At 39.9% G+C, this 14,866-nt stretch overlaps 1 protein-coding gene across 1 annotated transcript in view; it reads right to left on the reverse strand.

The window, feature by feature from the left end:
• The window catches only part of ARFGEF3 (ARFGEF family member 3), a 119,800-nt gene that overhangs the window by 55,634 nt on the left and 49,300 nt on the right, over positions 1–14,866 (reverse strand). The window contains exons 11-12 of the mRNA XM_089676234.1: positions 13,693–13,805; positions 7,367–8,280 (exon numbers count right to left, since the gene is read on the reverse strand). Of these exons, the coding sequence (XP_089532360.1) occupies positions 7,367–8,280; positions 13,693–13,805 (1,027 nt within the window). The remainder of the gene's footprint in view (positions 1–7,366; positions 8,281–13,692; positions 13,806–14,866) is intronic.

The raw sequence follows: 14,866 nt of genomic DNA on the forward strand, positions 1-14,866 counted from the left end.
AAACTAAAAGGCAGAAAGACCCACAAACAAAGAACAACTGAAGACAGCTGCAGTAAGAGCCTGCCAAAGCACTGGAAAGGAGGAAACTCAGTCTTTGGTAATGTCCATGAGTTCCAGACTTCAGGCAGTCATTGCCAGTAAAGGATTCTCAACAAATTATTACAAATGTACATTTTATTTATGATTATATTCATTTCTCCAATTACATTTGAGGCCCTGAAAATGGTTGCAGTTCCTAAAATTTGTACTTGATAGTTATGTTCAACCCCTTGAATTAAAGCTGAAAGTCTGCACTTCAAATTCATTTGGATTATTTCGTTTTAATTCATTCTGGTGGCATACAGAGCAAAAAGTATGAAAATTGTGTCTGTGTCCAAATATATATGGAGCTAACTGTATATACTGATTAATTTATCAGAACTAAAGTTTTGACATTCCTTCCCAGTTGACTTAAAGAATCCTTGCTTGAGCCTCGACTCCATACCATCTGTTTCCCCCGCTTTCCTTATCCATCCCCACAAGTTTTTTTTTTTTCGTTTAAGTGCTGTACTTTCCTTTGTAACTATGTGATATTACAAGTATTGTTCTCTTACTCTTGAATCTTGTATACAGCGGCTTTTTTGTTTGGCAAATTTATTGCAGATGCTGTACTTTTTTAATTATCCCAAATAAAATTTATGACAAAGATAAAATATCAATAGTGCTATAATTGCACTGGTAGTAGTAAAACAGCACTACATGCAGACTAAATAATTCGGGTTATGCACCTTTTAGAATTTAATCTTTAGAAGGTATAGTTATGCAACACAGGTTATTAGGAAATTAAGCTAACAAAAGAGAAACAGCTTTGTGAGCCATTACATTTTATGCTTGTGAATCACAGTACTTTAAAAGCAGAAAAGTAGTGCTTGGAGCACATCCATGTTCTGAGCATAGTGGGACTAACATTTCTGCCTTTTGTGTTCTTCAAATGGTGCCTAGTGTACAGTGTAAAGAGACAGTCATCAAACTGACAATTTGGCCATACGCAAACTAGTTCATAGAGCCGTGGGTGGCCCTGTTGGCACCCAACATCCTTCAATTTGAAGATCAAAGTCAGGTGAATAAATTGTCAACTGCATCCAGTCAGAGGAATACTGTTCTGGTATTCCTGACAGCCGTGGGCGGTAATAGCTGGCAGTAGAGATTAATCCACCTATGCCGTTTAGGGTGGATAAGGGAAATCAATAGATTTTGCTTCTTCAGTCCACTTCCTTCAGTCCATGAGAGAACTCTTACAGTATATGGGAAAAGCTATAGACACACTTAAAACAGGAAGCTCCTGTGACAAAAATACTAGTGATGCCATCTTCTTGACCATCTCCTACTAGTCACTGCTGTCTGCTATACTGAATCTCCAGCTTAGTTTACGGAGTCAATGATTTGGAGCATGTATGCAAGTTAAAAGCTCTGACCTCCCAGGGCTGCACAGTTGTTTTACTTTGATGGCTCCCTTCAAGAATTAACACCAGGCAACTAGCATTGTCACAGAGGGGATTTGATTGGCATTGGTATTTTTATCGTGAGAGATTTCCTTTAAACAAGCATAAACATGTAGTACGTCTCAGATAAAGCAAGTCAAACAACCAAAAACAGTGCTTAGGTAGTCTTTCATAGAAATAGATTTTATTGTATCATTTTAGCTCTCTGTGGAGTGCAACCCTTTGGGGGATTGTCTCACCGACAAATAAATATCAAGTCCCCGTTCACATATATGGGCAGCACAGTGGCTAAATAGCACTTCTTCCTGGCAGTACTAAGGTCGTTGGTTCAAATCCCAACCATGGCACCACCTGCCTGGAGTTTGCATGTTCTCCCTGTGCCTGCGTGAGTTTACTTCAGGTACTCCGGTTTCCTGCCAGACTCCAAAGACATGCTGGTGGATTAATTGGATTCGGTCTAAATTGGCCATAGTATATGTATGTATGAATGTGAGTTAGGGACTTTGGATTGTATGCCCCTTGAGGGTTAGGGACCAATGTGAATGTACAATATATATATGTAAAAGTTCTGCGGAAATTGACAGCGCTATATAAGTACCTGTAATAATTAAATCTTAATAAAACAAATAAAATAAATATATGCAGATTGGATGCGGTTTGAACCACATCCAATCCACATGACATATGAAATGCCATGGCTTCCTATGGTACCTGTTCACATATGTCCAGTACATGGTCAGTTTTAAAAAGAGTCATGTACGATTTCTGAGCAGTGGCTTCAGGTTCAGGTGTGGATTACAGGCTATTGACTTCTATGGGAATTGTTCCTAAACCACATGTGTGAATAGGATAAGATCCTGAGCTAATACTGTCCTAAACCTGACATGAACCCGTGAACAGCTACTTTATCAATTAGCTGTGAAACCTGAGCTTCAATCCGCACCGCACATGTGTGAATCAGCTCAGCTGATTCACGTATGTGCGGTGAAGATTGAAGCGCAGGTTTCAAAGCTAATTATTACAGTAGTTGTTTAGAGGTTCAGGTCAGGTTTGGTTCAGGTCAGGATTAGCTCAGGATTTTATCCTGTTCACACATATGTGGTTTAGAAACAGTTCCCATAGAAGTCAATAGCCTGTAATCCGCACCTAAACCTGAAGCCATTGCTCAGAAATCGTACGCGACTCTTTTTCAAACCACACTGAATCTGCCAGTGCACTGGACATATGTGAAAAGGCACCATAGGAAGTGTTATTTCACTTGTCATGCAGTTTAGATCCCATCCAATCTGCATATATGTGAACCGGCACTTAGCTTGAATAAATTAAATATTACTCTCCTAGAGCAAAACAATGCTTTAAGAATTAAACACAGGTTACAATATAAAAAAAACAGAGCAGTGAGATGTAGAAAATCGGGAACTCCCTAAAGCAGGAATAAAAGATGTCAATAGTAGCAATGATTAATTGGGAACGGGAAGATCATTGTGACATCAAAGATTCAGGGCTCTCCTGTGTAACTTGTCAGCTAAAACAAGCAAGAAATGCACCAACTGTACATGTACACAGGATTCTGTGTTTATTGGGAGTGATGTGTGGGATGGGCTTTCAAATATCAACTGCTATAAATACAGTACACCACATTATCTGTAAAGAACTATATATATATTTTACACACACACACACACACACACACACAGACACCTCAAAAAAGTAAAGGAACACTTTTTTAATCAGAGTATAGTATCGAGTCGATTAAACTCCTGGGATATTGATCTGGTCAGTTAAGTAGCAGAGGGGGTTGTTAATCAGTTTCAGCTGCTTTGGCATTAATGAAATTAACAACAGGTGCACTAGATGGGCAACAATGAGGCGACCACCAAAACAGGAATGGTTTTACAGGTGGAGGCCATTGACATTTTTCTCCTACTCATCATCTGACTTTTTTTTTACTAGTTTTGCATTTGGCTAGGGTCACTACTGGTAGCATGAGGCAATACCTGGACCCTACAGAGGTTGCACAGGCAGTTCACCTCCTCCAGGATGGCATATTAATATGTGCCATTGCTAGAAGGTTTGCAGTGTCTCCCAGCACAGTCTCAAGAGCATGGAGGAGATTCCAGGAGAAAGGCAGTTACTCTAGGGCCATAGAAGGTCACTAACCCATCAACAGGACCGGCATCTGCTTCTTTGTGCAAGGAGGAACATAATTGAGCACTGCCAGAGCCCTACAAAATGACCTCTAGCAGGCCACTAGTGTAAATGTCTCTGGCCAAACAATCAGAAACAGATTTCATGAGGGTAGCCTGAGGGCCCGACATCCTCTAGTGGGCCATGTGCTCACTGCCCGACACCATAGAGCTCGATTGGCATTTGCCATTGAACACCAGAATTGGCAGGTCCGCCACTAGCGCCCTGTGCTTTTCACAGATGAGAGCAGGTTCACCCTGAGCATGTGACAGATGTGAAAGGGTCTGGAGAAGCCACGGAGAACCTTATGCTGCCTGTAACATCTTTCAGCATGACCATTTTGGTGGTGGGTCAGTGATGGTCTGGGGAGGTATATCCATGGAGGGACACACAGAACTCTGTAGCGTTAGTGAATAACGCTACACCAATTTCACTATATGGACCACTTATGTATTTACAGTATACATGTTGATCATATATCCCCTTTAATCTCCTCTTCTCAACAGAGAATAAATTCAGTTCCTCCAATCTTTCCTCATAGCAGAGTTCCTCCATGCCTCTTATCAGTTTAGTTGTCCTTCTGTGCACTTTCCAGTTCCCCCATATCCTTTTTGTCAATTGGTGCCTGAAATGAACTGCATATTTCAGATGATGTGATACTAATGATTTGTACAGGGGTAAAAGGATATCTCTCTCTCTGGAGTCTATACCTCTCTTATTACAAGCAAAGATTTTGCTTGCTTTGGAAACCACAGCTTGGCCATTATTACGTTTATGATCTACCAGAACACTCAGATCCTTCTCCACCATTACTTCCCCCCAGTGTTACTTCCCCTAGTATGTATGATGCATGCATATTCTTAGCCCCCCAAGTGCATAACCTTACATTTATCAACATTAAACTTCATTTGCCACATAGTTGTCCATTTAAACAGTGCATTGAAGTTGGCTTGTAGGTTGGAGACATCATGTGAGGATGTTATTCCACTGCATAGCTTGGTGTCATCTGCAAAGACTGAAATGGTACTTTTAATCCCAGACCCTAGATCAGGGGTCTGCAACCTTTAAGACATAAAGAGCCACTTGGACCCGTTTCCGAAGGGAAAAAAAGACTGGGAGCCGCAAAACCATTGCAACATTTAAAACAAATCCGACACTGCCTATATTGCAAAAAGCGCTCTGGTCATGAAGGGGGTTTAAGGGCCCAGTAAGCAAAGGGTTAATCAGGGCCACAGTGTATTGTCATAATCACAATCATAGCCTTAGGTCAGTGGTGGGCAACCTTTTTTTTCAACTGAGCCAAATCTCGCCAAAACCACGATTGAAATTTATTTTGAGAGCCACATTTTTAAAACTGAAAATACATCCCCCATATAGTAATTCATCCCCCATAGTAATTCATCCCCCATATAGTAATTCATCCCCCATATAGTAATTCATCCCCCATATAATAATTCATCCCCCATAGTAATTCATCCCCCATATAGTAATTCATCCCCCACATAGTAATTCATCCCCCATATAGTAATTCATCCCCCACATAGTAATTCATCCCCCATAGTAATTCATCCCCCACATAGTAATTCATCCCCCACATAGTAATTCATCCCCCACATAGTAATTCATCCCCCACATAGTAATTCATCCCCCATATAGTAATTCATCCCCCACATAGTAATTCATCCCCCATATAGTAATTCATCCCCCATATAGTAATTCATCCCCCATAGTAATTCATCCCCCATAGTAATTCATCCCCCATAGTAATTCATCCCCCATATAGTAATTCATCCCCCATAGTAATTCATCCCCCATATAGTAATTCATCCCCCCTATAGTAATTCATCCCCCCTATAGTAATTCATTCCCCATATTGTGTCAATTCACTTACCTTTGCTCCGCGCGTTCCTCTCGCCGTGTTCCCGCGCCGTTTCGGTCTTCAGGGCGGACTGTGAGAGGAGAGGAGTTCGTCACGCTGCCCCGCCTACATCCTGACAGCCAATGTTTGCCACGCTCCGCGGGCCGGATTAAAAGGTCCGCCGGGCCGTAGTTTGCCCATTGCTGGGCTAGCAGAGTCCTGACTTTTGGGGCGGCCGCCCGAGAGGAGGGAGGGGAGCGGGCGCCCGGCACACAGAAGAGCCGCATTAAAATGTGTAAAGAGCCGCAGCTTGCCGACCACTGAGCTACGGCAACCCTATTGCCTGTCAGCTGATGGGCAGTGTGCTCCGGAGCCGCAGCAAAGGTGAAAAAGAGCCGCATGCGGCTCTGGAGCCGCGGGTTGCCGACACCCACCCGCCCTAGATCATTCAGAGTATGAATCATTAACCACTACTCTCTGAATACGATCTTTTAGCCAGTTTTCTATCCAATTACAAACTGATTTTTACAAGCCTGTAGACTTTACCTTACACATTAGCTGTGTGTGGGGAACTGTGTCAAACGCCTCGGCTAAATCCAGGTGTACTACATCCACAGATACTTATTTGTCTAAGGTTTTGCTTACCTCCACATAAAAAGAAATCAGATTTGACAACTTCGGTCTATCTACCTACCTATATATCAAAAAACAAATACCAACTTCAAGTCAAGCTCCCAAAGAATTTCTTGCAAGCAGGATCCAACATAAAATGCTGTCTGTCCTTCAAGGGACCAGTACAGGGGCAAATGTAGACCTCAAGCAGTAGGTGAGCTTTAAAATAAAAATAAGCTTCAATATGTTTTTAGGCTCAATTCTCAAAGCTTTTGTATGAGGATAAGGGTCTTTTATCTTTTAGCCATGTGACTGCAATTTCCAAAACTCAGTGGACCTAGATAAAAATAATGGTCACTGTTTTAATAAATAGTCTTACTGTGGTGTGTTAGCTTTTTGACTTGAGTGGTTTGTCTATTTGATGCAATGTCGTACATGTTTTATTGTCTCTAATTTTATAGGAACTGAGACTAATCTTGATATACCTAATGCTGTATTTATTTTTAGATTTGACTCCAAAGGAAACTTATTACTGTAGAAAAAATGGAATACAAATCACTATTAAGAAACATGTAAATGAACTTGATTCCCAATTAAAATATATCATCTCTCTACATGCATAATTGCATTAAAAGGCAACAAACTGGCAGGAAACTGTGCCACTGGAGAATATACATCAGGGCTTGTTCACACTTCTGCAGAAAGGGCAAATGATGCCTTATTCACATGAGTATTCAGGTGGCAGGTGCATAGTACTGTTGTGCTCTGTCTGCCCTGTATTCTACACACTGCAGCTCAGCTGTGCATAATGCTGCATAGAAATTAATGAAATGCCCTTTTTGACATTTCAATAAAGTTGCGTGAGAGGGGGAAAAAAAAACAAAAACAAAAAAAACACAGTGCCTTGTGTTGTAATGACACAAAGTACTGCCCCCTCCCCCTTTCCCATAGCCCGTATAGACACCAGTCTGCACAAGAAAAACAGCTCATTTTCCTGTGGGGGTGGTGTGAACAAGCCGTGGTGTTTGTTAAAAATCTAAATGTGATCTGTAGGGTATTGGACAAACTGTACACGAAAACAGGAAGAAAAAAACTCCCTCAGCACATTTTACTAGGTCATAATTTTTGCTTATCATTACCACTGGTACTAAAGAAAAGCAAACATATAAACTCCTTTGACCCAAAAGCAGGAAGTCAAATATATAACTTTAGTCTTATTAATAGTTACCAGCTTGTAAACTTGAGCAAAATGTTGAGGCAAAGTTCTGTAAACTTGAATCGACTTCTTCCATTCTTTGCAATGTCAAAAGCCGTGGAATAAGACCTTCAAGCGACTGCACAAAAAGTCTAGCACTATGTTGGTCAGCCTCCTGGTTTTTCAGTAGTTTTAATGACAAGGCAGCAGTCCGTAGAGATCTATGACCAGGACAGTCTCTGGGAGTCTGGTCCTCATCTGCCAGGGAACAGTTATCAGAGCCAATGTCTGAGACATCAGATCTCCCAGAATCCTTTTCTGCAGCCATAGAATACTGATCACAAGAATCAAATTCTGTCCTGGAGAGATCTTGTTCATCAACACTGAAATTACTTTCACTATATCTTGAGCCATAAGATCTTGTTCTACTGTCAACAGACAAAAAGTTGGTTATGTCTGGATAGACTGTAACATGACTCCTTTGAACAACATCTGGCTGATCCACAACTTCTAATTCAGGGTCCTTGCTGCCATTATCTCTAATAATTGGAGACTGTAAATTATTCCCTTGGCCATCCAAGTTGTCTTCTGGTGTGGTTTGCCCCATATCACCTTCTAAGGTAGTTTGTCCAGTGTCTGTTGTCACACTAATGCTGATATCAGGACTCTTCTCGGTTCCCAGCTCCCACGGTGTGTGCTCAGAGGAAAGAATGCGCCTCTGCCATCTAAAGTCTGCTTCATTTATTTCCATGGACTCCCTGCTGGATTCAGCACCATCCCTCAGTTCTTCAAGACGTCGGAGAAGATGTTGGACCTGCTCTTCCTTCAGACCTTTCCCTTGGCTTAGCTCATCTAGAGCTCCAAGCAAAGTGCAAACACATGTCACAGATGCATAGCAAGCTTCGATACCTCCTTTCATACATGCCTCTGCCATTCCATCCATAATCCTACAACAAAAATAATTACATTAAGTATAAAAATTGTACCTAACCATAGGTTTACATATAAAAAACATTTCAATATATAGATCTAAACAAAGAAAAACAAAACAATTTCTATTTAGGTTTGTTTTGGCAGTACCTCAATCCAAACACATGTTGGTAGGCCAAGTCACTTTCAACCCCCCGAGTGTGTGCATCCATGTGTGGCATTAGAAACAGATGTAACTAGTTCAATATCCTCCTTTAGACCGCATAGCGAATTTTATATTGGTACCTGTTTCCACATCTGCAGTCCTCACCTAAGCAGGGATGATGCTTCTTGACTCGCCTCTTCCCCCAACCTCCTTGGATTTGCCACATGCCCTAAGAGCCCACAGGACCAGTCACAAAGTGCTGTGCAAGCTCATGCATAAGCAGTAAGGAGCCAACTGTGGTTCAGCAGGAAGCCACATTTGGCTCCAGTATCCAAGATGGCAGCACCAGGGATCTGCAGCAGTAAGACGAAGTGGCTGTGGTAAGAGAGAGTAGACCTCAGGCATTGGTAAGTACCTAATTTTTTTAAAGTCACCAGCTACAGTATTAGTTGCTGCTGACCATTAAAAAAAAAAAAAAAAAAAAAAAAAAAAAAATGATGTTCCTTTTTAACCTCTTTAGCACTGTCCCATAGCAGAAATACATGTGATTTTGCATTTCTAGGTAGGGGGCATGCACGGGCAGCACACGCACCCTACCCACACTGCCATTTGTGGCCACGGCTGTCAATCACCGGTCCCGGCCTGTGATTACTCACCAGCACCCGGTGATTGCCGAGCATGTCCAACGGGGGGATGGGGGGGGGGACCGTTTGTAACAGTTCCTCCCCTGTGAGCTCCTGCACAATGATTTGCATGGCTGTGCATAGCATGCAAAGCAGTGTGTGTACAGTGAAGCACTAACACAGCACGCTTCGTAAAAATGGCACACAGCACACAGGTAACCCTTTGATTGCACCACATGTTAACCCCTTCCTGCCCAGTGCCATTAGTACAGTGTCAGTGCTTTTTATTAGGGATGTCAGTGACACCAAGTCAGTTCCCCCCAGTGTCAGAATGTCCACCACAGTCCCGCTATAAGTCGCTGATTGCCACCATTATGAGTAGGAAAAAAACCCCAGTATATATACACTGCTATTTGTAAATGCTATAACTTTCACGTAAGACAATTAATTTACATGTATTGGGATTTTTTTTTAGCAAAGACATGTAGCAGAATACATTTTGGCCTAAATTTATAACGAAATTTGATTTTTAACATTTTTGTTACAGTACATGTTCAATAGCAAAAAGTCAAAAATATAGTTTTGTTTCTCAAAATTGTCGGTCTGTTTTTTCTTTTATAGCACAAAAAATAACAAACAGGCAATCAAATACCACCAAAAGAAAGCTAGATTTGTGGGAAAAAAGGATGTAAAATTTCATTTGGGTGCAGCATTGCATGACTGCACAATTGTCCGTTAAAGTAACGCAGCGCCATAACACAAAAAATGGCCTGGTCAGGAAGGGGGGTAAATCCTCTGGAGGGCAAGTGGTTAAGTCATGTTGGTTAACTAAAGACAGCACATCAAGAGAATGTTACTTTACAGCTCCATTTCTTTATCAAATCTCTCAGCATGATTTAATCAAACCATGGGTCATTGCTATGATGACTCATGGAAGTTCTGTACCAACTGGTTTCTTTCAGCACATCTGAGAGTTGCATACATAAAAAGGAACAAATAACTTAAGTCAGTCGATGTTTAAAGTGCTTGTGTAATGTACAGAAAACAGGATCTCACCATGGAAAATGAAGGTGGGTGGGGGCACATTTGTTTTTCCAAGTCTGCATAACTATTCTCTATTATAACTCATATGTGTTCTTTATCAGAAAGATAACAAGTAAAAGGAAGTAGTCAGGATCTTCAACACTTCTGTGAAAATCTGCTGGGATTGCATGTTAAAATGACAGTAATGTCTTATTTTGTATTTTTTTAAATAACAACATATTATATTATACATATTATAATAACAAACACCTGGCAAAAAGTATGGATTCACCACTCTTGGAAACTGTTCATTCATTTTTTTAATTGTGTAGAAAGAAAACTGAATCTAAACAAAACATGCCTCAAAACGATTTTCATTTAACATTCCAACCTTCTGGCTTTAAGATACACTTAAAAAAAGAAAAAAAAAAAAGAAGAATGAAAATGTAGTCAGTTGCAACTGTTTTTGCAGATCAAGCAGAGGAAAAAATATGGAATCACTCAATTCTGAGGAAAATATCATAGAATCATGAAAAAAAAACATAAGAAAACACTACAGTACACCACTAGTACTTTGTTGCACCACCTCCGGCTTTTATAACAGAATTCTCTGAGGAATGGATTTAACTAAATCGACCAACAGTATTCTTCCGGTTCCAACTTTCTCTTATTGCAGTTGCAAGATCAGTTTTGCAGGTTGGAGCCTTGCCATGGACCATTTTCTTTAAAGTCCACCATAGATTTTCAATTGGATTGAGGTCTGGACTATTTGCAGTCCATGCCATTGACAGAATATGTCTTTCTTGAAGGAAAGTTTTCACGGACTTTGACCCATGGCAAGATGCATTATCATCCTGAAAAATGATATCATCACAAAACATCCTTTCAATTGATAGAAGAAAAGTGGACAAAATCTCAATATAAACTTGTGCATTTATTGATGATTTAATGACTCCCCTATATCTTTACCAGACATGCAACCTGATATCATTAATGATTGTGGAAATTTGCATGTTTTCTTCAGGCAGTTGTCTTTATACGTTTCATTGGAATGGCACCAAACAAAAGTTCCAGTATGATCACCCTGCCCAATGCAGATTCGTGATTCATCACTGAATATGACTTCCATCCAGTCATCCACAGTCCATGATTGCTTTTCTTTAGCCCATTGTAACCTTGTTTTTTTCTGTTTAGGTATTAATGATGGTTTTCATTTGGCTTTTCTCTATGTAAACTGAGAGTTCCTTTAGGCGATGTCTTACAGTTCGGTCACAGACATTGACTCCAGTTTCTGCCCATTTGTTCCTCATTTGTTTTATTGTTCATTTTCTGTTTTCTATCTTAACACTTTGATGTCTTTCTTGGTCTACCAGTACGCTTCCCTTTTACAACCTTCCCATTTGATTTGTACTTGGCCCAGATTTTAGACACAGCTGACTGGGAACAACCAACATCTTTTGAAACATTTCGAAATGATTTACCTTCTTGAAGAACTTTTATAATCCTCTCCTTTGTTTCAACTGACATCTCTCGTGTTGGAGCCATGATTCATGTCAAATTGGTGCAATAGCTCACCAAGGTGCGCAAACACTCTTTTTTAACTGCAGACCAATTAGCAGATGTAATCTGATGCAGATGTTTGTTTTAGAACTGCAAAGTATATGGTGACTCCATAATATTTTCCTCAGAATTGAGTGATTCCATATCTTTTTTCCTCTGCTTGAGCTTCAAAAAACAGTTGAAATTGACTACACTTTTCATTCTTTTTTATTTACGTGTTTCTTAAAGCCAGAAGGCTGGAATATTACATGAAAATAGTTTTGAGGCGTCTGATTGTTTTATTTCTACACAATTAAATTAACATTTTCCAAGAGTGGTGACTCCATACTTTTTGCCAGGGGTTCTATTTACCTGCTCTGTGCAAAAGAATTATGCAGGGCAGCCCTGAAGCCCTTCTTCTTTGGTCCCCTGACAGCGCTCCTAGCTCCTTCTCCCTTCCAAGTTCCCCCATAGCATGCCACTTGCTATAGAGGGTACTTGGAAGTGCTCAATCCTGAACCACGCTGGATAGACACAGACAGAGTGGCTCGGCCCTGTCCCCTCATCACAGGATTTGACCGACAGTGGTGGGAGCCAGTGGCTCCTGTTACCTCAGCAAAGCCTGTGAGACTGGGGAGAGAAGACAGAGCTGCTACAGATGGGCACAGGGCTGGATCCAGTGAGGACGCCGGTAAGTATAATGGGGATGAGGGGGTGATACTGATAACTTAACATGGTTTACCTTAATGCAGGGAATGCATTAAGATAAAACAGGCTTAGGCTTTAGAACCACTTTAAATATCCATGCCTCTAGATTTAGTATTATGAAAATGAGAAGACAAATAACGGCTACAAGTCGCTGTCTCAACACACTTTATACAGGCATGCCACTATCAGGAAAAACTGCCCTGAGAAATGTCAAGAAACTATGGCAGGATTGCATAGATATGGACAGAAAAAGTCTGAAAAGGGTTGCAAGAGAGAGATCAACAGCACTGAGATGCAACAAAGCGTAAAAAAAAAAAAAAGTGAAAAATATTGTTTAATTAATTTTGTATTACACGGCTATTGTTCGTATACACAGTGCCTTAGGAAAATGATTCTGTTCAGTTACCTTTAGTGAAAACTGCAAGTCAAAACCACCAGTGATAAAAAGATATAGGTAGCTAAAATCTCGACTTTGTGTACAATTTGATGTGGTCACATTCTGAGCATCCCTACATGCCCTATGTGACAGCCAGCCTCATTCAGCAACAGGCAGGCTCAAGCGGCAGGGTCAACTTTTACATAAAGAGTTAATATTTGCATTTAACTTCAGTTGCTTATGTCTCTTGTTCTACTTTTTTTCAAATGATGTGATCTTTGAAGGTGACCTATGTTCATGTTAACCATATGCTCAGTTAGAATTACCCAGATTTGTGATATACTAGGAGTAGAAGTCTGAGTACTTGGAGTAGTTCAATCTTGTTTTGAAATGGGACAGTACTAAAATGTCAAGCAATCTCCTCTCATTCCTAATATGGCCATGATAAGGCAACATTCTCAATAAAAGGTAATCTTGAAAGAAAGATAACCACAAAAATAAAACATAGTGCAAAAAAAGCCCATAATTTGATTTCTGAATTATACTGAAACTGAAACAGAAAAAAAAGGATGCAAAAAACTTTAAAGATTACATAAATCCCAGATATTAATTATGTGCAAGAGATCATTTTACAATGTGAATGAAGCATCCATAAAATAATTTTTGTGGTGAAGGGGTGAAATATGTTCTGTGCTTGCTTAAATTAGATGTGTCATGTATTTTGCTGCATCTCTCATTTCATTAAAACATACTGAATTTCCAGGGCATTGCACAGAAGTCACATTATGTAATTTAGGTGCACTGACCTACTGTGAAATCCATTACCCAGAAATCTATCAAGCACAATGCAGCATTTCTAAAATGCATGCTAACACGTGTCAACACAATGGACATTAATTCTGGTGTAACATATGGTGAAAAAAATGTTAAAATGGGTCACTAAACTAGCAGAATTTTCAGATTAAAAACCACATTGAAAAGTTGAAGCTTGAAGTAAATACTATAGAAAACTTACAGTTTTAAAAGATCCAGGTGTGACCTCCTCTTCGATATTGACCGCTTTCTAGTCTCTGGTTCAGATGTACATGGCCCAGAAAGGTCAAAGAGCCTCTGAGGACTGCTAAGCATCTAAAATTTGAAATCAGATTATTAAGCACATTTGTCATAGAGTCACCACACAATGATTTTATGACCAGCAAGAAGCACTCTTAGGGACTAATTCACTGATACGCATAACACATTTAAAGCAGGAACAAAGAAGGTGTGTTTAAGAGAAATTTTCCATGTATTGTCTGCTTGAGAACATTTGAGAAAGACAAAGTCAACACTGTAATGTGAGAATGTCATGACACCGATATTTGTTTTAACCACTTCCAGTCCGGACACTTTTACCCCCTTCCTGACCACGACAATTTTCAGCTTTCAGAGCTATCACACATTGAATGACAATTGCGTGGTCATGCAACACTGTACCCATATGAATTTTTTACCATTTTTTTTGAGACAGATAAAACTTTAATTTGGTGGTATTTATTCACCGCTGGGATTTTTATTTTTTTTTCTATGTAAATGTCCAAAAATTTTGGGAAAAAAAAGTGTTTTTCTTATAAAATTTTGCAAATAAATAATATTTCATCATAAATCTTGGCCAAAATTTATTCTGTTATCTTTTTAGTAAAAAAAAAAAAATAAGCCAAATTAGTTTATGACCAAAAATTATAATTTTTAAGCATTTTTATATATTTTTTATATTTATTTTATTTTTTACATACTGTCACCCTAGCAGTACAGTGTCACCATGGTGACAGTGTACTACTTTTGGGGAGTGATGAAGATTTTTTTTTTTTTTTTTTTTTTACACGGATTGCTTTTACACCCATATAGGATGTAAAAGCAATCATTTCTCTTTCTCTCTGTCTGCATTCTTGCAGCCATTGAGAACTACTGAGTGAGCTGTGATTGGTCACAGCATGTCACATGGTACAAGGCTGTTGTGAATAGCCTTGTACCATGTGACCTCTGTGATCATTCACAGATTTCACACGTAGTAAGCAATGATGTCAGAACTGACATCTTGCTTACTACTTTGCATGTGATCACTGATTGGCCAATCAGTGATTACATGATCGGGACTTCGTACAGAGGTCCCGTCCGACGATCGGTGTTTCACTGTGTCCAGAGGACGGGGA

The sequence above is a fragment of the Staurois parvus genome, unplaced genomic scaffold, assembly GCF_062004578.1.
Source record: "Staurois parvus isolate SC_StPar_1 unplaced genomic scaffold, SC_StPar_1.0 ptg000165l, whole genome shotgun sequence".
NCBI classification, from domain to species: domain Eukaryota; kingdom Metazoa; phylum Chordata; class Amphibia; order Anura; family Ranidae; genus Staurois; species Staurois parvus.